Source organism: Pleurodeles waltl, chromosome 1_1 (genome assembly GCF_031143425.1).
Source record: "Pleurodeles waltl isolate 20211129_DDA chromosome 1_1, aPleWal1.hap1.20221129, whole genome shotgun sequence".
Taxonomy (NCBI): domain Eukaryota; kingdom Metazoa; phylum Chordata; class Amphibia; order Caudata; family Salamandridae; genus Pleurodeles; species Pleurodeles waltl.
Genome location: NC_090436.1, coordinates 566,579,207 through 566,605,517, shown reverse-complemented (window position 1 = coordinate 566,605,517; position 26,311 = coordinate 566,579,207). Strand labels below are relative to the sequence as shown.

At 45.0% G+C, this 26,311-nt stretch overlaps 1 protein-coding gene across 1 annotated transcript in view; it reads right to left on the bottom strand.

The window, feature by feature from the left end:
- Window positions 1-26,311, bottom strand: part of PPIP5K2 (diphosphoinositol pentakisphosphate kinase 2) — a 1,112,711-nt gene that overhangs the window by 930,084 nt on the left and 156,316 nt on the right. The window contains exon 8 of the mRNA XM_069226183.1: window positions 3,460-3,621. Coding sequence (XP_069082284.1) covers window positions 3,460-3,621 — 162 coding nt within the window. The remainder of the gene's footprint in view (window positions 1-3,459; window positions 3,622-26,311) is intronic.

Genomic DNA, 26,311 nt, shown 5'->3' with positions numbered 1-26,311 from the left:
AACTCCTCTTGTTGCGGCTGATTCAACTCTATGATTTACACAGGGCTTATCTAACAACACAGAAGCTACATAGGGCGGGCCTTCTTTCTGAACTGGGCTGCCCCAATGCAACGCCACCCCAGCTAATTTTTACCACGTGGGTTGGATGTGTCTCCGGGTCCAGCATTACTGGTCCACCATAACTGCAGAACTCACAGAGACCTGGGTTGGGAGGTTCCCTTATACCTCCTGGTGATCATACTGAAAGACCAAAAGGGAACGGATGGTACTAGAGCCAAAAAGTATTTTTTAGGAGTAGCTAAACGAGTTGTTGCAGCTCACTGGAAGGCTCCTTCTCCCCCCACCATAACTCAATGCCGCAGAGGCGTGGACCTGTGCTCTCAACAAGAGAAAGTGGTATGCGAGGCTAGAGGTTGCCCCAAGAGGCTAGAGCTTTCCCCAAGAAACATGGCCGAGTGTAGGGGAAATGATTGGGACAAATCCTGTGACATTGCAATGCAGTTACTCAATAGAACTGTGTTAGACCAATCACATCTGTTCCCAATTAAGTATGCCTAACACGTATTTGATTACTGTAACTTAACAATGTTTGTGTGCAAGATATGGACTGTGTCTCCTTTGGTTCAATTGCAAAAATCAATAAAACTTAATTATAATAAAATATATATTCCAAAATAAGACAAAACCATAGAGCAATGGGAAAATCATCTAACAGGGTAAAACATGAATGCAGGAAGAGCTATATATAATAAGAATCAACAGATGCCGCCTTAATAGTAAACTAGTTTTCTGATTTTAGTTTAGGATAAGAAAATATAAAATATCTTGGAATTTATACTTGAGAGGTGCATGATCCAATTTAAAACCAATGTTGGACCAGTCAAAACAGAAGACAAACAACAAACAATGCTACTACTGTCACTGTGCAGTAAATTCAATGAAAATGACGATGGGCTGCAGTTGCTGTCTCGAGAGCACCAAATTATGAGTTCAGAGGTTTGGCCGAAGCCAAGCCGCTAATACTCTGCCCGTCCCGCTGCTTTTCCGTGGTCCTCCGGGCTGGAAGTGAACACCTTCAGTATGGCGGATGCTCTAATACCGACGCGGGAGACCGCCAGCAATTTTCTGACAGTCACACCACCAGAAAAAGCTGGCGGTCTTGCATCCTGGCAACAGGAATAAGCATTCCTGTCGTCAGGATACACTCACATGCATTTCCACATACCTGCACGCATGCACTTACACACTTCTACACACAAACACATCCCTAATCACCCACGCATACGTGACATACACACCCATTCACACTGACATACATACACAAACACCACTGACATGCAAGTATTTACTCCTCCCTCCAGCGCATGCATCCATTCATGCCCCCCCTTCGGCACTGCACGCATTCACCCCATTCATCCGCATTCACCAACATACACGCACCAACCTCCCCTGCATTCACGACACTCACACAGCCCCCCCTATCCCTGTCAGACGATCACTTACCTCGTCCGTTGATGAGGCGCTTGCACCGCCAGCAGCGCCCGCTATCAGGACTCCCGCCTCGCCGTATTACAGGTCATAATACGGCGTGCAGCGTCCTTTTGGCGTGGTGGACTGCCAAAGCACTGCAGCTTTAGCAGTGTTGTAAAAAAGAAAAAAAAAAGAAACACCAAGGTTGCAATAAGGGCCTATTGTCTTAAAATTTAAGCAGATTTCAATGATCACTGTTAGTTCCTCCCTTTTAAGAAAAAGCATAACCGAAGCAATATGAAAAATTACATGCTTGTTGGGATCAGATGGATAAAACTATTTAATTTTCAAAATCGTTATAAAGCAGCAGAACCCCAGACAGGTGGCAATGGCATTACGGTTTAGATCTAAGAGTGAAGAAAAATTAAGTTGTTTAAAAACAGAAGACCCTTCAACAAACTCAATTGCTAAAGTTGTTATACTAAACACAAAATATCAAAATGGGTATTCAGCCTTCAGTCAAAGTTTCTGTGGCATTCTGGCACAAGCCCATACTACTTGAAGCATGCATTAGGGTGAACCCTTAAAGTGTAACCAAGCCAAGCAAAATACTGTTCCATAGTATATTCATGATGAGTTAATAAAGCTGTAAAAAGAATAGAAAAACGGAATGAGGCACTTTGCAAGTTAAAATAAGAGTGTGTTCTGCTTTGCCACTGGAATGACGAGTACACAACTAAAGATCAATATGTAGATTTATTCCAACGTAAGCAGCAACACCCTTTCCTGCGGACCACAGCAGACTGACTGCCTGACAAAGTAATACAAATCATCAGAACTGAAATGGAACCCTGTTTTTGACAAAGTAGCAACATTATGTTCCAATAAAGGGTTTTTTAAAAAGCAAACTAAATAGTGTGAATGATCTGTGTCCAAAGTTTGAAAGAAGACCCATTGTTAAAAAAAAAAAAAAATCAAACGCTTGCAGAATAGGGCTTTACCATTCGAGGATTTAGAGAAGGGCTGATCTGCTTTAACAAAATACCTGGAGAGACCGAAGACAAGGTATGATAGTCTGTAGTTGCAGAAATGTTATTAGGTATACAGGACATTTGCTACAAGCTGTGATTCACTGTCTTGTTTTTGGAAAAATGTTAGTGCCACGATAAGAACGGTTCAGCCAAAGCTACTGACTAGCTCAAATGGTTTTGATTTTTGCAGGTAATATAAGAAAGTCAGTTCAGCTTTCACTGTGTCACATAGACAGTTCACTTACCAGGGAAGCAACTGCAAGAAGGTTAATAGTTAGACTTTGTACAGCTCTATTTACCATTTCGTTATAGGCAGGAAACATGAATAAGTAGGGAGTAAACGCAAACGTAGCATTCAAAATGAGGGATACTACAAATACATTCAACCAATTGTGGTCACTATTTCAAAAAGTGTACTGCTGAAATATAATCACAAGCATCTGTGTCCTGCTTAAGGTAAAGAGTTAACTGAAAAAAACATTCTCTCAGTACGCGGATCCTATATGTCTAATGTATTGTTTGATAAAGTATTTCTTATTTAAGGTGTGTGGAAAAAACAAAAATATATTTATTACTGTGTTCACAGTCGGATTTAGTGAAATTGGTTTACCAAAGAAGCAGGTATTCACACCTGGAATCCCATGAAGTGTCACGCATACAAACAGACAATGGTGACCTGAGTTGTGAAGTAATAAGTGCCCTTAAAAAGGCAAGTGAAGGATATAGGGTTGCAGTAGGTCACTCTTAAAGAGTACACATACCAACAGAAACAGACTGATCACAGTCACTAAACATATTCTACGGGGGATTTTACAACCCTCTCTTTGTTCGTGTTTCCAACAATCGTGTAGGAACATAAGGAAGTAGAATATAATACTTTTGAGTTGTTAATGTTAACACCAGGCTATCCCACACTACTTTACAATCACAAGCATAATTTCCTGCACTAACAATTTACCTTAAAAGCAAGGCACACTTTCCAAGCAATTAGTTTCTCTCTGGCATTCAGGATCACTGGATACCGGACTTCCTTTCCTTCACTGTCCCGTTCAACTTTGCCATCAAGAGCAGGGGACTTCCGAGCTTCTGCATGGGCGTAATCTGGACCAACTGTGTAAACCTTAAGAGGAAAAAAGAATGGGAAAATTGCTTGTATATGAAGACAGGGCACTTAAGTGCTAGAGTCTGCCCAACATGACTGATCACACAAGCTCAATAAAAGACTTACTTTTTGCATTACACAACACATCTACTCCATTAACTATATTATATAATATTAAAGCGGAGACAATCCTTTTAATGTACAAGATGTTCTTCAATGAGCTTAAGGACTTTTAAATAGACCGCCCAGGATATAACAGCTTTCACTATAAACACAGCACCTACCAAAGGAATTTTACCAGAACACATGAACATGTGCACTTCAAGTGCTACTGTCAGGTGTCACCCTATCAGGAAGACACTATGGTTCACAAATAAAGCAACAATAAGTGCAATACATATACTCGGGGTGCACAATTTCAAAATTAAAGCTATTAGCCAATCATAAAGCCACTTGCTACCATTCATGAATGAAGATATTTCATCAAACAGAACATAACTGTGCAGGGATATTTTATGCATGTACCTGCCTTTCCTAGTTTATTCAAAATGCCTAAACTAAGAAGTAACCCATCCACACTATAGTTTTTGTTTCCTTAGTTATATTTTATTTGTGTTGCATAATACATGCTTAGAATTGACCATAGCACTGTGACCCAGTCACTTCAGACATGTGGTGCCATTCAGTGAGTGAGCTTATGAACTTGTGTACGCACATGCATGTGCGTGTAATCTCTTGCCATCTGGGCTGACGTATATTTTTATTGGTTAAGAATTCCTTATTTTGGATTGGTTAAGAGTCTTGCACTAGTCCTTAGAATTTGCTGAGTTATCTGTTGCATCCTTCACTTCTTCTTTCGGAGTACCTGACTAAGGTCGAGAAAAGGGGGACTATATAAATAAAGAAGTCCTGAGATCACTTTACACAAAAAGAGAGATGAGAGGTAAAACCTCCACACGTCCTCCCAAAATCAGGACGATATACACAAAAGGTGTGGAGGAGATGAGATCACTTTATGAGTCACAACAACTTTGGTTGTGATCCTGTCAATGTTTTGGGTCTCTATTTGGGACTGTTGTGTTGGAAGCTATGGGGGAGATTTCTCCTTAATGAATAGATGGTCTCACACACCTAATAGGGTCATGCTTCATCGTAGTCCACCTATCCCCACCCTAGTAGAACAGTACCACCAGGGTGGACTCAACCTCATGGTGAACTAAACTAATCCAGAGGGAGTTCTTAGATAAAGTTTTCTAGATAATAATGGGATCCAGTTGAATTAAAAATACCTAGCAGACAACCAGTGTTAGTACACATTTAATATTGGTGTCTATTGGTAAGGTTAAAAAGATAAGTCGACGGTATGTGTGAGTGCAATGACTCAGCCACAAAGCCAACATGTTTACACTAGAATCGCCACATTTAAATCAGAACAATAAAACAGACCCCAACAAAACAAAGAGTTCATAAAGTTTAGAATCTTAAATTTAATATGCAAGCCAATTCTAACACAACTATTCTAAAATTATCTATGGAGGCATTTCCCACTATCACCTACATACTTAAAATGTGCTCAAAATTATAAGAATCGTGGGCAGCCTCAGAAAAAGAGCAGGTAGACGCTCGCTCCATGGGCTTTCAATTTTAGATATAACAAAAACAACTGGACCTCCACACAGATCATTCAAAACCAAAGATCGAAGTGGGCAGGACCTGTGGATCATGGTGTGCCTGTACTTAAAAAAAAAAAAAAAAAAAATAGATCATCTTATACTTTTTATTAAAAGACAACTGTCTGAGGTGGTTAATTCAAGCAGCTAAGATGCTGCAGGTGAAGTGGAAGAGAAAGAGTCTCAAGCTATATGAAGCAGAGGGAGGAACAGACAGCTAAACAGAAAACACGCCTTTTTGCGAGGGTGCCTGCTGCTTGAAAGACATATATGTGTAACTAGTTATTACGGAAATGTAAAGGCTACTTGGAAGCAGTACTGGCTTTAAGTGATTGAATCACTAAGATTTGTGATGCATTTTACTAGAGCGGTATTTTTAGGGTGTTAGTTGAGTTGTGGAATTTATGCTTTTAATGAACAGTTATGGAAAAAAAGTTTAGACTAGATACAGGCTGCCTATTACCAAAATCGATATTTTGGAAGCATTTTTTTTTATTTTAAACCTAAACATTTTTGCACATTTTGTGGCAGTCTATATAATACTGTGTGTAACGAAAGTTTAAAATAATCATATACTTATAGTGCTTTCTGTCAGCCTGGGACCCCGTGGCGCTAAACATACACAACTCACTATCCCGCACCACACCAACCAGGATTCAATGATACCAACAGAGGTTTAATAATGTAAAATTGTGTCATTTTCCATTGGTTTGAAATGCATTTCAATTTTCATTTAAGGAGTCTCTTAATTTGGATACAGTTTCCTGAAGGTGAAAAAAACAACAAATTAGCTACAAAGTATTTTGTTCTTTTTAGCCACACATATGATAATGCCTCCATGCACACTGACTCGGTCCCCACTGCACTATGGATCAAACTTCCAATGCTTTATTAATGCACTTATAAGACTGCTGTGTAAGACCCACCAGTTCTGTTACAACTGCTGCTAAGTTCATGGGAAATGAGACACCTGATGAAGAATCTATCTTTAAAGGTTGCAAAAAAACTAGAATTTATACTTTAAGGCACATCAAAAGTGCAAACTCTTTTTCAAACTTGGTCAATATCTGGGCAAAACATTAGATTGCAACTGTGGATGGTAGTGTCCTATTCCACTGCTAGCGTTCAGATCACTTTGTCAAAGCAATGACCAAGCTTAAGTTCCATGCCTCACCATGTCACACAAAATGGTGTTGAGTACAACTTAAACCTGACGTAGTACAGGAAAAGCTTGCAGTCCATCAGTTATAAATCACTATTTACACATAACCTGTCACATTTTTAATCTATCATAAACATTGCCATCCATTACAGTACTATACTTTATAAATGAAAATAATTTAAACACCAGAGTACATTATACCAAAGCTGGGAGTTTCATGAAAATACAGAGGCATAGTAAGGCCGAAAGGAAAGTGACTAAATATTAAAGTCTTGGAAGTCAGAGCGACTAGCTTTGAGTGAACCACACTGAGGTTAAATTGCCCCATCATGGCGTCCTCCTCATTCCAGCCCTAACAGAAGGTTTTGCCCTCGATACTGACCTAGCACGCTAGTCCCCTTTCTTTCTTTGTTCCTGTTTTTTTTTTTTTTTAATTTAAGTTCCTCACCCCCTCATTTCCTCCTGTTTCTATTCCTGTCGCAGCCGTGCATGCTGGCCTTGGGGCATCGGGTGAGTGTTCCTCTTTTCTTCAATCATTCTCTGATGTCCATTCTTCTTTTAACCGTTCACTACCACGCCTTTCCCCCCCCCCCCTCAGGTGGCAAGCCTTTTTTTTGGCTATTTGGGGCAGTTCGCTCTTAGGCCCTCAAAACATTTTTGTCCACATAAGCTACCCATGCCAAATTTGCATCCTTTTTTCCACCATCCTAGGGATACTAGAGGTACCCAGAGTTTGTGGGTTCCCCTGGAGGAGACCAAGAAATTAGCCAAAAAACAGCAAAAACTTTGTTTTTACAAACAAACTGGGGGAAAAGGGCTGCAAAAGAAGGCTTGTGTTTTTTTCCCTGAAAATGGCATCAACAAAGGATTTGCGGTGCTAAAATCACTATCTTTCCAGCTTTCAGGAACAGGCAGACTTGAATCAGAAAACCCCATTCAACACAATTTTGGCACTTTACTGGGACATACCACATTTTTACTATTTTGTGTGCTTTTAGCCTCCTTCCAGTAAGTGACAGAAATGGGTGTGAAACCAAATGCTGGATCCCAGAAAGCTAAACATTACTTAGAAGTAGAGAACATTCTGAATTCACCAAGGGGTCATTTGTGTAGATTCTACAAGGTTTTCCTACAGAAAATAACAGCTAAAATAAAAAAAACTATTGAAATTGAGGTGAAAAGAAACAGCCATTTCTCTCCACGTTTTACTCGGTTTCTTTTTCCTGCGATGTCAGATTTTTGAAAGCAATATACTGTTATGTCTGCTAGACTTTCCTGGTTGCAGGGATACATAAGGCTTGTGGGTTCATCAAGAACCCTAGGTAGCCAGAGCCATTAAATGAGCTGCACCTTGCAATAGGTTTACATTCTACACCGGGTATACAGCAATTAATTTGCTGAAATGTAAAGAGTGAAAAATAGGTATCAAGGAAACCTTTGTATTTCCATAATGGTACAGGATAAGGTATTGAGAAGCAGTGGTTATTTGCACATCTCGGAATTCCATGACCCCCATACAAGCATGTGAATTACAGTGCATTTCTCAAATAGAATTATTTATTTATTTATTTTTTTACACACACTTACATTTCTATGTTAAAAATGTAGCTAAAGAAAAGGGGCACTAACACTTGTTCTTCTATTCTGTGTTCCCCCAAGTCTCCCAATAAAAACTGTACCTCACTTGCATAGGCAGGCCTAATGCCCGCAACAGCGTCACATCAAATTTTTACATTGAAATCTGATGTGTTTTTTTTACAAAGTGTCTAGCTCTGGATTTTGGCCTCTAGCTCAGCCGGCACCTAGGGAAACCTACCAATCCTGTGCATTTTTTAAAACTAGGCACTTAGGGGAATCCAGGATAGGGTGACTTCTTGGGCTCTCACCATGTTCTGTTACCCAGAATCCTTTGCAAACCTCAAAATTTGGCAAAAAAAACACTTTCTTCACATTTTGGTGACAGAAAGTTCTGGAATCTGAGAAGAGCCACAATTTTTTTTTCCACCCAGAGTTCCCCCAAGTCTACTGATAAAAATGGTACCTTCCTTTGTGTGGGTAGGCCTAGTGCCCACAAAAGGAAATGCCCCAAAACACTATGTGGATACATCAAAATTATCAAATACAAAACTACCTGTTTTTGCAATGGGGGGAGCTGCGTTTTTGGTCCTGGGCTCAGCAGCCATATAGGGAAACCTATCAAACCCAAACATTTCTAAAAACTAGACACTGAGGAAGTCCAGGGAGGTGTGACTTGTGTGGATCCCCCAGTGTTTTCTTACCCAGAATCCTCAGCAAACTTCAAATTTAGCTAAAAATAAAATCATATTTTTCCCACATTTCTACGTGGGGTCACTGCACAGGGACAGATTTCCTACCACGCAACGTTCCCCTCAGTCTCCCGGTAAAAATGACACCTCACTTGTGTAGGTAGGCCAAGTGCCTGTGACAGGGAAGAGTCAAAAACATGTCGAAACTGAGGGGAAACCAAAGCGGGTCCAAAAGGGCAGTTTGAAAAAAAAAAAAAAACGTTTTTAGGCTGACTAGTGGTGCAGAATTCAGTATAGAAGAGACAATGCTGGGTGGTAGGAATTTTGTGGATTCCTGCAGTTTTCGGAAGGTTCCAACACAAAAATGTGGGAAAAATGTGTGATTTCCAGCAAAGCTGGAGGTTTGCAGGACATTGTGGGTAAGAAAATGGTGCGGGGTGCATGTAAAGCACACCACCCTGAACTCACCCAGATGTTTAGTTTTCAGATGTGTCTAGGTCTTGAGGATTTTTCTACATGGCAGCGTCCCAAAGTCCGAAAAGTGTAGCCCTCACCATTCCAAGTGGGACAATTTTGAGAGTTAGACAAGCTCTCATGGCCCAAATGTAAAAGCAAAACACAAAATAATCAGATGTCTTCTTGCTTGCCGTGGGATAAGATGTTTTAGTGAGTGGGGGGAGAGCTGAAAGACTGTTACCCCCTTCAGTTGGGGTGGGGGCATACCCATGCCCATACTGGTTGGTAGTTACCAACCCACAATATTGTTTCTTTTTAATTACCTGGCATCTAGTAGGTTTTCTGCCCCCCCAGGGAGTGAATCAGGGGTAACTGCCCCATCTGCCCAGCAGTGGGCAGAACAACTTTGGCCCTATTTATTTGGGGTGGGGGTATGGTCATACCTCTGCCCTCTTAAAAAAAAAAAAAAAAAAATCTTCCCTGGTCTCTGGTGGGCCTTCTGCCCCCCTTGGAGGCAGATGGGCCTTCCAAAAATAGAACGATCTGCTCCCTGGGGGGGGGGGGCCAACAGTAATGTGCCGCCATGAGGAGTGACCCTTGCCCAAGAGGATGCCCCCCAAACAAGATACACACACACCAATCTCTGGTGCCTAAGAGGTTTCTGCCCCCCCACCGGGGGCAAATCGGCCTAATAAAGAAAAGGCCTAAAATAAATTTGTCCCCCCAGGGGAGCGACCGTTGCGTGAAATTGGCGCAAAATAAAAATCCCTGGTGACTAGTGGTTTCTGGCCCCCTTGGGGGCAGATTGGCATAATTAAAACAGGCTGATCTGCCCCTAAGGGGGGCAGAAATGGCCTAAAAAGAATTTGACCCCCAGGGGAGCGGCCCTTGCCTAAGGAGTCGCTCCCCACATGTAGACAATAAAAAAATAAACGATCCCTGGTGTCTAGCAGTTTCTACCCCCAGGTGAGACAGAAAAGGCCTAAAAATAATTTGCGCCCCTAGGGAGTGGCTCTTGCCCAAGGGGCCGCTCCCCTTGCATGTAACTGACATTAAAAGAAATAAACTGGTATCTAGTGGTTTCTGTCCAGTAGCAGTGACAATTTTGGCAAATATGTTAGTATCATGATTGAGTAGGGACAACAGGCAATATGAGGCACCATGTTGAGGTGGTTTCCCAGGTTTAAGGAGAAGTGCAATCACAGCTTCACGCATGGATGAAGGGCACCTTGATTGAGGGATTCAGCGTAGATCTCAAGCAGGTGTGGAGTAAGGACATCATTATACACTTTATAGAAAGCATCTGTAACGCCATCGGTTCCAGGGGCATTGAAACCACTAAGCAAGTCGACAGCCTGAGACACCTCCTCCGTGGTAGTGGGAGAGGCCAAATACTGTTGTTGGCCTGTGTCCAGTCAAACCATGGCAATTTCAGCCAATCAGGCTGCAAGTTTGTCGGGCCGTCTTGGTCCAAGTTGTACATAAGGATTAGTAAAATGCCCTGAAAGTAGCGAGGATGACAGGTGATTCCGAAGCCTTGTCCCCACTGTCCATCTGGAGGGTGGTGACAACGGATGACTGATATGGAGGGTGCAATAGTTGGACTAGGGTGTGGCCAGGTCTTTCCCCCCCAAAACCTGCCAAGGTACAGCACTTCTCGTCAGCAGCTTACCAAAAGTCTTGCAGCAAGGAGGCCCCGACTGGGGGATGGATTTTGAGGTGGGGGGGAGAGAGAAGGGGAGGGGGTGGTGGGAAGAGGAGGCTGGGATCAGCATGGATTGACGATTTAGCATTGGTAGCTCTCGTTCTAATCTAATGAGGTCCCCCCAATAGAGAGGAGCACCTCAGAGTGGGAAAGTACCCTCTTTTTGGCATGGTTACTCCCACTTTTTGCCTGTTGCCAGTATCATTTGACTGTGTTCACTGGGATCCTGTTAATCAGGACCCCCAGTGACTGTACTCTCTCCCTTTAAACTTGGGTGCTTTGACCACAAACACCCCACATTTGGCATACTAGTGCCCCCCTGTAAGTCCCTGGTATATGGTACCCAGGGAATTGGGGCACCAAGGCCCCCCCATGGGAAGCCCATGCAAAGTGTATCTGCAGGCCTGCCATTGCAGCCTGTGTGAAAGGGTGCATGCACCCTTTTCACTAAAGGTCACTGCACCAGGTCACTGTAAGTCACCCCTATGGTAGGCCCTCCGAGCCCAGAGACCAGGATGCAGGTACCTGTGTGTGATGGCACCCCTGCACTAGCAGAGGTGCCCCCACGAACTCCAGCTCCATTTTCCTGGACTTTGTGAGCATGGGGACGCCATTTTACATATGTGCTGGACATAGGTCACTACCTATGTCCAACACACAATGGTAACTCCAACTCTGGGCATGTTTGATATCAAACATGTCGGAATCATACCCCAATACTGTTGCCAGTATTGGTTGTATGATTCCATGCACTCTGGGTGCTCCTTAGAGGACCCCCAGCATTGCTCCTGCCAGTTTTCTGGAGTTTTACAGGCAGGCTGCCACCCATCAGATGATTTTCTGCCCTCCTGCTTCTTGAACAGCTCAATTCGAGGAAGGCAGAACAATGGATTCCCTTTGGGAGAGGGAGGCAACACCCTCTCCCTTTAAAAATAGGCGTTACATGGCTTGGGAAGGGAGCCTCCCCAAGCCACTGGTGTGCTTTGAAGGGCACATTTGGTGCCCTCCTTGCATAAACCAGTCTGCACAGATTCAGGGACCTCCAGCCCTGCTCTGGCACAAAACTGGACAATGGAAAGGGGAGTGACAACTCTCCTGTACATCACCACCTCCGGGGTGGTGCCCAGAGCTCCTTCAGATGGTCCCTTGTTTCTGCCATCTTGAATCCAAGGTGGGCGAGGCCCCTGGGAGCATCTGAGTGGCCAGGTCAGGAGGGTGATGTCAGAGCCCTCTCCTGATAGGTGGTCACCTGGCTAGGTGACCAATCCCCCTTCCTGGGCTATTTAGGTTCTCCCTCTTGGATGGGTCCTAAGATTCAACCTGCAAGATCCCAGCAGGAATCCTCTTCAATGTTTACTTCAACTTCTGGCCACTGGAACCGCAACTGGACTCAACAGGAACCTACAATCTGCAGCCTCAGCGATGACTCTGCTCTGCAACATTGTTTCTCCAGCTCCTTCCAGCAACTGCAACATTTTCCTGGCTGTGCATCCTCTGAGGATGGCAAGTCTTCAGTCTACACAAGAAGCAAGAAGGAATCTCCCTAGGAGTGAAGAAGTCACTACCCTGCATCTGCAGGGCCCAACTGCAAAGATGACCGGCTGCGTGGATGCAGTCTGATCCTGAGTTGCATGGATCCTGCATCACGGGTGGTAATTGGGAGTGGTCCCTTTGATCCTCTCTACCAACTTTGGTGAAGGTAAGCCCTTACCTTCCCATGCAGACAAGTACCCCTGTGTGCAGTGTCTCTTGCAGTTACCAAGGCTTGTTGGCATCTCCGTGTAGTATTGGCCCCCAGCACTCTTCCCTGCGACATGCAGCCCTCTGCGTGCAATATGGGGCCTCTCCTCAGGTGTGCTGCCTGGGCCTCTGAGACTCCTGGGCTCTTTGCCTATGGGTCTTTTGTGGAGTCTGCCTCTTCTTCCTTGGACTATCTGCACTGCTGAGGTTCGCCTGACCCCCCCGTGGGTTGAATCCTCCTTGGGCCTTGCTGGTCCCCAGCAGCTCCACTTTTCCTCTAACCGCAACATTTGACTTTGCCAAGACTGACTTCAATCCTTAATCCTGCGTGGGACGTCGACTGCATCAGTCTTCATCTGCTTCAGTGCTGCACTGCTGACTTAGTCTCACCGTCGACCAGCTTCTGCATCCACAGACGGGTGGATAGTGGCCCCTGCCACCACCAGACACTCCATCTGGAACTGGACTTGGTCCCCTTCTTTTCCAGGTCTTGATCTTCCAGGATCCACCTTTGGTTTCTTGCAGTCTTGTCTGTGTGTTGCAATATCCTTCTCTGACATCCTGTGGGTTGGGTTGGGTAGAACCAATAACTTACCTGTTACTCCTGGTCGCTGGGGGCACTCTAGTACTTACCTTTGGGATTCCCCTCTACTGATTCCACTTCTTTGGGTGGGGACCCGACCTTTGCATTCCACTTTGTTAGTATATGGTTTGGTTCCACCTAGGCCTTCAGTACTGCCTATAGCATTTTACTGTTTTCTATTGCTTTTTTATGCCTATTCCTGATTGTTACTGTACATATATAGTGTGTTTACTTACCTCCTACTGGAGAGTTGCCTATCTAGTATTATAGTCTTTATGTCACTAAAATAAACTACCTTTATTTTTGTAACATGTGGGTCTTTCGTGTGTAAGTGCGGTTTGAGTACAGTGGTATTGCATAAGCTTTGCATGTCTCCTGGATAAGTCCTGGCTGCTCATCCACAGCTAACTCTAGAGAGCCTGGCTTCTAGGCACTGCCTACACTTCACTAATAAGGGGATACCTGTTCCTGGTATAAGGTGATAATACCATAGGTACTCACCACACACCAGGCCAGCTTCCTACACCCAGCATGCTTAGCAATGTACAGGGAGTGCAGAATTATTAGGCAAATGAGTATTTTGACCACATCATCCTCTTTATGCATGTTGTCTTACTCCAAGCTGTATAGGCTCGAAAGCCTACTACCAATTAAGCATATTAGGTGATGTGCATCTCTGTAATGAGAAGGGGTGTGGTCTAATGACATCAACACCCTATATCAGGTGTGCATAATTATTAGGCAACTTCCTTTCCTTTGGCAAAATGGGTCAAAAGAAGGGCTTGACAGGCTCAGAAAAGTCAAAAATAGTGAGATATCTTGCAGAGGGATGCAGCACTCTTAAAATTGCAAAGCTTCTGAAGCGTGATCATCGAACAATCAAGCGTTTCATTCAAAATAGTCAACAGGGTCGCAAGAAGCGTGTGGAAAAACCAAGGCGCAAAATAACTGCCCATGAACTGAGAAAAGTCAAGCGTGCAGCTGCCACGATGCCACTTGCCACCAGTTTGGCCATATTTCAGAGCTGCAACATCACTGGAGTGCCCAAAAGCACAAGGTGTGCAATACTCAGAGACATGGCCAAGGTAAGAAAGGCTGAAAGACGACCACCACTGAACAAGACGCACAAGCTGAAACGTCAAGACTGGGCCAAGAAATATCTCAAGACTGATTTTTCTAAGGTTTTATGGACTGATGAAATGAGAGTGAGTCTTGATGGGCCAGATGGATGGGCCCGTGGCTGGATTGGTAAAGGGCAGAGAGCTCCAATCCGACTCAGACGCCAGCAAGGTGGAGGTGGAGTACTGGTTTGGGCTGGTATCATCAAAGATGAGCTTGTGGGGCCTTTTCGGGTTGAGGATGGAGTCAAGCTCAACTCCCAGTCCTACTGCCAGTTCCTGGAAGACACCTTCTTCAAGCAGTGGTACAGGAAGAAGTCTGCATCCTTCAAGAAAAACATGATTCTCATGCAGGACAATGCTCCATCACACGCGTCCAAGTACTCCACAGCGTGGCTGGCAAGAAAGGGTATAAAAGAAGGAAATCTAATGACATGGCCTCCTTGTTCACCTGATCTGAACCCCATTGAGAACCTGTGGTCCATCATCAAATGTGAGATTTACAAGGAGGGAAAACAGTACACCTCTCTGAACAGTGTCTGGGAGGCTGTGGTTGCTGCTGCACGCAATGTTGATGGTGAACAGATAAAAACACTGACAGAATCCATGGATGGCAGGCTTTTGAGTGTCCTTGCAAAGAAAGGTGGCTATATTGGTCACTGATTTGTTTTTGTTTTGTTTTTGAATGTCAGAAATGTATATTTGTGAATGTTGAGATGTTATATTGGTTTCACTGGTAATAATAAATAATTGAAATGGGTATATATTTGTTTTTTGTTAAGTTGCCTAATAATTATGCACAGTAATAGTCACCTGCACACACAGATATCCCCCTAACATAGCTAAAACTAAAAACAAACTAAAAACTACTTCCAAAAATATTCAGCTTTGATATTAATGAGTTTTTTGGGTTCATTGAGAACATGGTTGTTGTTCAATAGTAAAATTAATCCTCAAAAATACAACTTGCCTAATAATTCTGCACTCCCTGTATACTCTCCTTAGGTACGCTTTAAAGGCCTCCTAGAGAATAGTGTGTGATTTAATAGTGCCAGCTTTAAGAGTAAAAAGCGCAGATACGGCATCGCGCAGTTCAGAGTGAAACACTATTGCGCAGTGTGTTATCAGGGAAGTGCCACGAACAGAGTGGTGGGGTCTGGGACGGGAAGCACAGGGTAGCTATCACTGGGGGGTAGACCGATAATGTACAGGGGAGGTGGGAGATCTCTGAAATCTGGAGGAGCATGGGCAGAGTTACATACCAGTGATCAATTCGAGACCACACATTAGGAGGACTTGAGTAAAAGGTATAAACGGTAGTGGAGGGGTTACGGGCATGGCAGGCATCAGTGAGGTGAAAGGTGTCTCACAATGTATGTAATGTCTTCGGAGAGCGAGGTTTAGTGGCTTCAGAGGAGCCTGTCGTGTCCAAATGTGGTTGGCAGGTGAGATTGAAGTAGCCGCCTAATAGGATGTGTTCAGACTGGAAGCACCTCATCTGCATCAGAAGATCTTGGAAATATTTGATAGTCCCCATCCCCCCAACAATGGAGTACAAAATGTAATGAGAGAAACAGCGATTCCCTCACCATTGTGCGGCAGAAGTGCAAGTCGTGCGGAGCGCTAGATGGGTTTTTTGCAGAAAGGCAAGTTTGATGCCATGCCCATTCAAATATGTTTACCCTTTCTGGGGTTATTTAGTCCTCTGATCTTCCACATAGCATATGTGATGTCAACAGCGGGACAGTCGTGGTGGGACGTGCCATACGTGCAGCGCTGTGCCAGCAAAGAACAAATGAAGAGCATGACATGCAATAACATGTGTGATAATATAAATATAAAAAGTAAACACAACAACACTATACTGAACTGCAAGTAAAACAGCCCTCCACCTCCACTTCCCCCAACACACCAGAAAAAATAAATCCGGTACAATTCCCTATTCCCGTAGAAGTAAAGAAACAAGAACACAGAGTATACCTTGAGAAGGCAGCAACGGTCCGTGAAGGGGGGGGGATTGGGGGGGAAACAATCGTCTCATTAAACTTAAATCAAAGGAGAAACTATCAATGCAAGTCCACCTATGAGAAACATTGAGCAACACTGGTGCAATGTTCCGCAAGTAGCATGAAAATGTAAGGGTGGGACCGGGTGGGACCGGGTGGGCCCCCACCCTGGACCCACCTCCACATTAATGTATTAATGAATCAATGGTTAGATGGCATGTGTGTGTAAAGTGTCATATCTCATTCTGGAAGAATGTCAAGTGATGGCCCAGGGGAGTGACAAGTGGGGCCTCTCAGAGAGTGACCCTCGATCCTGCACGTCCCAATTTCTGCTGCTGGTAAAAATGCGATGCTTCTTCTGGAGTGTCAAAGATGTGGCATTTGCCATTCATTTCAATGTGCATCCAAGCTGAATAGAGCATGCCGTAGCGCAGTCCAGCGCGTTGTAGATATTTTTCACATCAGCGTATTTGCGTCAGGCTTCTTAAACCATGGTAGTGAAATACGGGTGCAATGATAAAGTAATGCCCTGTGTCTGCAGACGGGCTCTGTCACAAGCCAGCCAAAGAGCAGTGTCCCTGTCCCGATAATTCAGTAATCAGGCTATAATTGGGTGTGGGGAGCACCGGGAGCTACTGACGGGGCTACAGAACGATGCACCCTTTCCACTGCGAAGGTGGAGCCAAAGGAATTCCTGCCAAATAGGTAAATTAGTAGTTGCTCGGCATACGTGCTCATGGGTCCGGTGTCGGTGGACTCAGCAACTCCCACAATGCGAATGTTACTGCGGCAGGACCTGCCCTCCAAGTCTTCGTTTCTCGGCGCCACAGTTTTCAACAGTGTTAGAAATGGGGTTTTTGGTTGGCAGTCAGGTTACCCCCTGTCCAAGCAAAAGCCCTCACTCTAGTCAGGGTAAGTCACACACAATCCAAGATTATCCTGTGCCCACCCTCTGGTAGCTTGGCACGAGCAGTCAGGCTTAACTTAGAAGGCAATGTGTAAAGTATTTGTGCAATAAATGATACAATACCACCATATAGCGCCACAAAAATACACCACACAGTGTTTAGAAAAATATATAATAATATTTATCAGGATAATTGTAGGTCAAAAAAAATAAAGTTGCAATGGAAAATTGTAGAAATATCACAGGACAGTGATATAAAGTGTCTTAAGTCTTTAGAATAAAAAAGGGTGTGTGCGTCGATTTCTCCCCAGCACACACGGACTTGCGTCGTTATTTTCCACGCGGGGAAGTCGGCGTCGTTTTCCGGCACGTGGACAGTCTCTTTCTGTGGATTGCGGGGATTACCAGATGTCCCGGGTCTGTGCATGGACTTTCCTGCTTGTTCTCCGGCTGCGCGTCGGTCTGCGGGGCTGCGCGTCGAAATTACGATCTCACGGCAGGCGTTGCGTAGATTTCTCCTCTAGACTTCGATCTGCGGGGCTGCGCGTTGAAATTACGATCTCACGGCAGGCGTCGCGTCGATTTCTCCTCTAGAGGTCGGGCGGCGTTGTCCTTGCGAGGCCGTGCGTCGGATCTTCGATCGTCCCAAGAGCGTCGCGTCTATCAGCGTCGGAGTGCGGCGTTTTTCTCGCCGCGAAACAAGCTGTGCGTCGAAATTTTCGGCGCACGGAGCATCCAAGTAAAAGAGAGAAGTCTTTTTGGTCCTGAGACTTCAAGGAACAGGAGGCAAGCTCTATCCAAGCCCTTGGAGAGCACTTTCACAGCCATACAAGAGTTCAGCAAGGCAGCAGGGCAACAGCAAGGCAGCAGTCCTTTGTAGAAAGCAGACAGGTGAGTCCTTTGAGCAGCCAGGCAGTTCTTCTTGGCAGGATGTAGTTTCTGGTTCAGGTTTCTTCTCCAGCAAGTGTCTGATGAGGTAGGGCAGAGGCCCTGTGTTATACCCAAATGTGCCTTTGAAGTGGGGGAGACTTCAAAGAGTGGCTAAGAAGTGCACCAGGTCCCCTTTCAGTTCAATCCTGTCTGCCAGGGTCCCAGTAGGGGGTGTGGCAGTCCTTTGTGTGAGGGCAGGCCCTCCACCCTCCCAGCCCAGGAACACCCATTCAAAATGCAGATGTATGCGAGTGAGGCTGAGTACCCTGTGTTTGGGGTGTGTCTGAGTGAATGCACAAGGAGCTGTCAACCAAGCCCAGCCAGACGTGGATTGTAAGGCACAGAAGGATTTAAGTGCAAAGAAATGCTCACTTTCTAAAAGTGGCATTTTTAGAATAGTAATATTAAATCCGACTTCACCAGTCAGTAGGACTTTGTATTACCATTCTGGCCATACTAAATATGACCTTCCTGCTCCTTTCAGATCAGCAGCTGCCACTTCAACAGTGTATGAGGGCAGCCCCAATGTTAGCCTATGAAGGGAGCAGGCCTCACAGTAGTGTGAAAACGAATTTAGGAGTTTTACACTACCAGGACATATAACTACACAGGTACATGTCCTGCCTTTTACCTACACAGCACCCTGCCCTAGGGGTTACCTAGGGCACACATTAAGGGTGACATATGTAGAAAAAGGGGAGTTCTAGGCTTGGCAAGAACTTTTAAATGCCAAGTCGATGTGGCAGTGAAACTGCACACACAGGCCTTGCAATGGCAGGCCTGAGACAAGAAGGGGCTACTTAAGTGGGTGGCACAATCAGTGCTGCTGGCCCACTAGTAACATTTAATTTACCAGCCCTATGCACATAGAGTGCACCTTACTAGGGACTTATAAGTAAATTAATAGTCCAATCAGGTATGATTCCAGGTTACCATGTTTTAGGGGAGAGAGCATATGCACTTTAGCCCTGGTTAGCAGAGGTAAAGTGCGCAGAGTCTATAAACCAGCAAAAACAGTGTCCAAAAAGTGGAGGGAGGCAGGCAAAAAGTTAGGGGTCACTACCCTAAGGCTGTCAGGTCTAACAAACAGAATTTTGACTTGCTCCACACACTTCGTCAAGGCCACCGAGCCATCCTCAATATCCAAAATTTGCTGTTCAGTTGCACTAAGCCTGGTAGAATGGTCATCCAGGTGTTCGTGCATGACATCCGAACGCAGGAGGGATTTGATGAGCAGTTCTCTTAAGCACCTAAGTGAATATTAATTTAGCATCTATGTCTTCTTCTTCGTCTTTGATCAAATGGATAGGTGAATGGGCGTATGCTGCCTTCAATTATGGAATTCAGGCGGCCGTGTATGCTGCCCTATGCTTACCCCAGGCACTTTAAGACTTCCAAGCTTTCTTTACTTGTTTTCACAGCCAAGACCCCACCACTCTTCTTTCTAATATGGAAATGCTGTCCCAGTTCTGATCAGACTCTTTGGTCTTCCACAACGTAAGCTGGTGCGTTGATTTCTGGTTGTCGGTCCCTGTGGTTAATTCCTTAGGTTTCTCAGCATTCCATGATTCATAAACTTCCTTTTTTGGGCCCTAAACCTTTTGGCCCTGAGCTGACTGACATGGTGGAAAAGGCAGCAGAAGAGAAGATCTTTCAGCCTTTCAAGTAGGCACAAGAGAAGTAGCAGTTTGGGTTCAAACAGTCTCCTTTTTTTATTTAGGTGGCTGAGCGGCGTCCCTTTCGTGGGCAGGCCCATGGTCGGCGTCACCTTTTATAGCAAATTCTGGCCTTCATCCTCCCTTACCACAGATGCCCAGCAGAAGTGACTATATAATGGTGGAAGTTCGTCGTCAGCTGTTTCTCACTCAGTGGAAGGAGGTGGTGTCAGATGCATGGGTCCTTTGGAACGGCTAACATGGTTAGCAGATTCCATTCAAAGTTGCCTCACTTCAGACCTACTCCTTCTCCAAGGGACCCTGTGAAGCTTCAGTGGCACCAGTCAGGGGTTCAGTCTCTTCTTCTCGAAGGGGCAATTGTTCCAGTTCTGGTCAGCCAGGAGGGTTGGGGGTTTTACTCCACTCTGTTTTTAGTCCCCCAGCCGGAAGGATCCTTCCATCCCATTTTCAACCTAAAGGCCCTGAACACATTTTTTCTGTTGGAACATTTCCGGATGGTGTCTTGCCATGTCATCAGTCCTCTGCTCATGAAGGTGGGATTCCCTAGTAGGGGCATGGTCAAGATGGCGGAGAGAGCAGACTTCTGATTCCGTGCTCCACTGTGGCCCGACAATGAACAGAGTTCATCCTGGGCATCTCCACACAGTAGGTGCTGATCAGTGGCCTCCTGTTCTCTCCTGAGGCCCCTGCTGCAGACCGGAGACCATGGAGTGTCCTTAAACAACTCTGATGTGGTAGAGCACTGGCAGTGCAGGCCTTGTGGAGGTGCGAAGGAGGACTGGTGAGGGTGTGCCAAGACCTGAGGGTAGCGGCCAGTGGTGGCCCCCATCCGGTGATGGTGGAAAATAGGAGAAGCGGAGGGGAGCCGGTCGGAGCCTCTAAAGCCTAGCAGAGCATTGCTCCCTCCCTTAATCCTGGGGGATGCGATGCTGCAAGAGGAGTGCTGTTGACAGGAGCACTGTCCCGAAAGAGGGCTAGCCGGTAGCAGATGAGAGCTGCGGCCTCCAATTGCTCCTGCTCACATGGCCTGACTGTCAATTGCACCCGGGGATGGGAGGATCCCTGTACCTATGACAGAAGCGTGATTACTGCTTTCGCCCTGGACTGTGGGAGGGAGGGTGCGCTGGAGAAGTCTTGGGTGGCTGACCAGAGCATTGGGCCTGGAGCACTGCGGGCCGTGGGCAGCAGGTGGCCTCTGCCTCATTCGTTCTGACTTGCATCTGACACCGGCCTGGGCCCCAGAAAAGAGTCCTGGGGGCTTTGCGCTTGTCCGGCCGGACGCAACAAACTGCAGTCCAAGGGCGCCGGGCACCATCTTGGGTCCCCGTAATCAGTGCTCTGCGCAGAACGAGATGGGCCAGCATAACTGGGCACAGATTGCTGGAGGCGCTGGACCCAGGACTGAGAAGGATGGTTTTCTGCCCTGGAGACAACAGTTGCGAGCCTCTGCCCATGTATGCCTCTGCCATACCTACTGGCACTTTTCCCTAATAATACTCACAGCTAATTCCTGATAGTTGAGAGTGACAGTCAGCCTCCAATTGAGTCCCTGGAGTCCCCCCATCCAAGATGAACTCCCACTGTCTGGATTGAGGGGTGGCCCTAGGCATTGCTGCTGTGGCAGTGGCTATCTCACCTGCTTCACGTCAGGTCGCTCATGTGTTCTGTGCACGGGGCCGCAGGCTCCCCAACCAGACTGTGACAGACATCAAGGGACCAACGACAGAAGGGAACTGGGACTTTTACCCCCCTCTACCGTGGCTCCTTCAGTTTGGGTCTGCCACTGGGATCCGGGACCTCGCCGAGGTGTGCATACCAAGAGTGACACCTCGGCGAGGACTGAAAATAGAGGGTGATACTATGGAGTAATGGCGCCCCAATACTCTCTATCTAAACCTCAAAAATTATTATGTCACGGTGCACTGCACTAGGGTAACACCCTCTCGAGTATTGTAATCTAAATCCAAGAAGAGTTAAATAATTGTACAGAATTGGAAAATAATGTGGTTAATTTGTCCAATAAACAGTTATCGCATGACATGTTATCACTTTTGAATAAGGGACTGGGATATTGCCCATCATCTGTGGGGGATATTTGCAGATCAAAAATAGACTTATTTAAATTTGTGAGAAGGCTAAAATTGAAGAAATATTTTGAAACACATATATCGGGCACGGAGCATGTGCCATCAGATAAGGTAACATTGAGTAATTTGTCAATTCAAGACATTCATGATACTATGACGTTAATGACAATAGCAGATTATGAAGAATATCCAATAACATTGACTAACATATTACGGGATTTAAATATACCGTCTGATTTGCATATTACAAGTGGCTTGAGTGTTTACAGTGATGGACAGAGGAAGGCTGTTCTAAATGCATTTCATAGAACTGGTTGTGTATGGTATTTTGAGACTAGATTATTTTGAATACAATGACACATAAGATAAATATTCTAATGTAATATATATCAATCGTTATTAGGAGAGATGTATATTTCCCACTATTGATTGTTGATTTAATGCTGTAGTATCGATATTCTAATCAGGAATGCATTGTTTAGTTTGATTTAGATTACAATACTCTAAACTGTATCACGTTGGGAGGTCCTGAAGAAGACGGACATCTGTGCAAGTAAGAAAGGAGAGACTATTAGGAACGGGTTAAACAAAGAATTTGACGGACATCTGTGCAAGTAAGAAAGGAGAGACTATTAGGAACGGGTTAAACAAAGAATTTTTGGGAACTGTAACAAATGAATACATGATTAAAGTTATGAAATTGATTTACAAATAATATTGAAACCTTTTGGAACTATGAAGGAGCAAAAACCATATGGAACCATGAACTACAACAATTGAAGGAAAATTTAGAATTTGGACAGCTGATTTCAATTTGGATTTGGATCTGGACTTCAGAATAAAGGAATGATCTGTATAGAATATGGACAACAGATTTTGATTTGAGATTTGATCCGAATTTATTTGTAAGATATTTAAGCTCTATACTTATATATTATTATTATTTGGCTTTGAAATATAGTAATGGGATAATTCATATTGAAATTGTTAATTTAGTCTTTTTCACGTGTGCCTTCACTCTTGGTATGTATAGTGTTGGTTAATTAATTTAACCTGTGGGGGTATTGAGAGGGTGTTACCCTAGTGCAGTGCACCGTGACATAATAATTTTTGAGGTTTAGATAGAGAGTATTGGGGCGCCATTACTCCATAGTATCACCCTCTATTTTCAGTCCTCGCCGAGGTGTGCTGGGCAATACTGACTGGCCTCAGCATAATCAGCATACAGCTAACTACCATGGAAAAAATAAGCAAGAAGAGAGATGCTGGAATTGATTGACCTGTGCTGCAGCAGGCAGCTGAGGCTCTCCAACTGGTAGATGACCCTCCCGGTGGTGCAGAAGCCCAACATCTCACAATATTTTCCAATTGATCATGGCTTCATGGGAAATACTGAAAGCAAAATTGACACCCTGGGGGCCGATCTAGGAATCCTAAAGGATCATCATCGTCGGCTGGCTGACAGGGTCACCACAGGGGAAAGCGTTCTCTACCATCCCGAATGCCTTGTCAGATACACGCCAAGGGCTCTCAACTATGGAAGAAAGGGTCCATACCCTGGAACGTTGAGTGAAGGATGCAAAGAACTGTTCTAGAAGGAACTATGTTCGCACAGTAGGCCTACCTGAGAAAGCTGAGGGCAGGGGCATGATACATTTTCTGGAAAATGGATAATAGAGGAACTGGCTCCTACTGATTTCTCGCAATTTTTTGCTCTGGAGCGAGCACATAGGGTACCTGCTCACCCAGAGCAACCTGGTGCACCTCTGCGAGTGTCATAGTGAAACTACTCTACTATAAGGACAGGGACGCTACCCTGGTCAAGCTCAGAAGAGGGGTGACATTGCACTGAACAGCAATAAAATCATGATTTTTGCTGATTATTCCAGGGAGGTCCAAAGACAGAGGAGTACTTTTATGGTGGTGAAATGCAAACTTCAGCAAAGGGGGATATTCTTTGCAATGCTTTACCTGGCCAACCTCAGAATCGCTGCTCATATCATCACCCATTTCTTCAACACACCCGAGGAGACATGGCCATGGACTGCAACGCAAGTACACCAGGACCCCCAGGGAGATCGTGACTGTCAGGGATCGAAACCGAGAAGCTCAAGGAAAAGAATACAACTGGTGACTGATTGCTCCCCTTTGACAGCAGAGGCACAACAGACACAGCGACAGGCCCTTGAAGACATTGCAGCACTATGGGAAGGGAAGTGGGCAAAATCCAGCCCCACTATGTCACCTGTGAATCTGGGTGAGCTGAGGGAGCAAGATGGCTCACCTCGGAGCAGCAAGACTATCACGTCTGACCACACAGACTCAGATCCTGAACTCCTGGCTATCACGCCTAGATCTGCAGATGGCCTGCTTTGAATGCTTAAAGTTTCAGGTCTCCATTATTATTAACATTGTGTATTTTCTGTATCTTGCTTTTGGAAATGTTGTCTGGTTGCCTGCGGGTCCCCCTCATAGCACTATGATGCACATTTACTCACTACCTGGTTTATCTAATGTTAATGTTGGCATTAATCCGTTGAGACTTGAGATCACAGGGCATGATTACTTGGTACATTTGTTGGTAAGGCGGGCTGCACTGGTCCACTGACTCACACCACTTCAGCTGGGAGTGGATAATACCACTCTAATGGTATCAGTTCACAAGGTTTGGACGAGGAGGGATCACCTATTGGTCCTGGGAAGGGGAGCTGCGTTGTTTAATTGTTTTATGGTTTATTGGGTATTGTTTTGCGCGCAATGAGGGCATTATTCCTTAGTCATTGTTACGACACCAGACCCCTTTCCAATTCTCCTCAGAGTGTCAAGGCCCACATTATTTATTACTTTATGCACAAATGGCCATCTCTTCACGATATAAGATATTTTCATGGAATGTGAGGGGAATGCACGCCATGATGAAGCGCTATAAGGTATTCTCTCTGTGGCATACACCTAGCTCTCTTCCATGAAATGCATATAATACAAAAAGAGGGTCTCACCTTGCACAGTAGGTGGAGAGGTCAGGCATATTGTACCACCTACTCAGCCTTCGCTAGAGGGACATTAATTTGGATCAGACCTGGGATCCTTTTTCAGTAGACTACACATAGGGTGGACCCAGAAGGTCATTATGTAGCAGTAATGGGTCGGCTGGATGGGAAAGATATCACACTCATAAATGTTTAATGCCCAAATTTCAATAAGGCATGTGACCGGTGCGGTGCTCATAGGAGGAGATTTTAACTGCATAGGAGACCAGGTACTTTCTAGATTTCATCCCCCACTGCCTGATTCTCCAATACACAAATTGGCCCGTGCATACACCACATGGTGAGAAAACTGGAGCCTAATAGACTCCTGGCACGTGTTGTATCCGCAGGGCAGGGACTTACTATTCACTGACCTACAATCTCCATGTTAGACTGGACACTTTCCTTTGCACACCACCACTGCATCAGAAAATCTCTGACATTGAATACTCAGCTGGAACAATATCCAATCACAACCCACTCCTACTTCACTTGGGTTGTGGAGAAGATTCGCCCCAGATACCCACCTGGAAGCATAAACCAGCAGCTTAAGCTGATCCACCTTTTAAGGAGCAAATAGGGCATTATATACAACAATACTTTAGCGATAAAAGCAACTCCACTAATTCAAGAGGTGTAGTGGGAGTGGCTTTTAAAACAGTTCTGCAGGGGGCTGTATGGCTGAGATGATTGGGATTTGGAGAACATTACTCCACATTGTGCTAGCTGCGGAATCTGCTCTGAGACTGATGGAGCGAGATAGGCCTAGAGCACTGGTAGATCAACAAACACTCCTAGCAGCCAAAGAGAAGGTGGCTGAAGAAGTGGATTGTCTCCGCTGCTTTGACTACCGCAATTCCATGATCTGGGCACACATGACACAAGACAAGACAGGCCGGCTGTTGGCCTGGCTAGCGAATCCTACCAATAGAGGCACCCCCCCTAGTTAAGCTATAAACAGAAACAGGAAACTTGCTACATTGGCAAACCGACATCAAGGGAGAATTTTAAAATTACTACTCAGCTCTATATAAAAGCAACTATCAGGTCACTGCCAATGAAATCAGGGACTTCCTCACACCACTCATATTCACAAAGTTGACATAACATAGTTAGGGGCAAGAATTTATCAGGTCCTTTCCGCTGTCTTGGAGGGCAATGTCCACTGTGGTGTCAGCTCTTTGAGAAGGAGCATGAAATTCTGGCGCTCACTTCCCCTGTTGGTGATGGGAAGGACCGCGTTTCTGAAAATGATTGCATTGCCTTGATTAATTTATTATTTCTCAACCCTGCCCTGAAGGTCTCTTCAAGGAATTGGACTCCGGGTCCATCGCATTTGTGTGGTAGATGCACTGCAGACAAGTGGCACTCT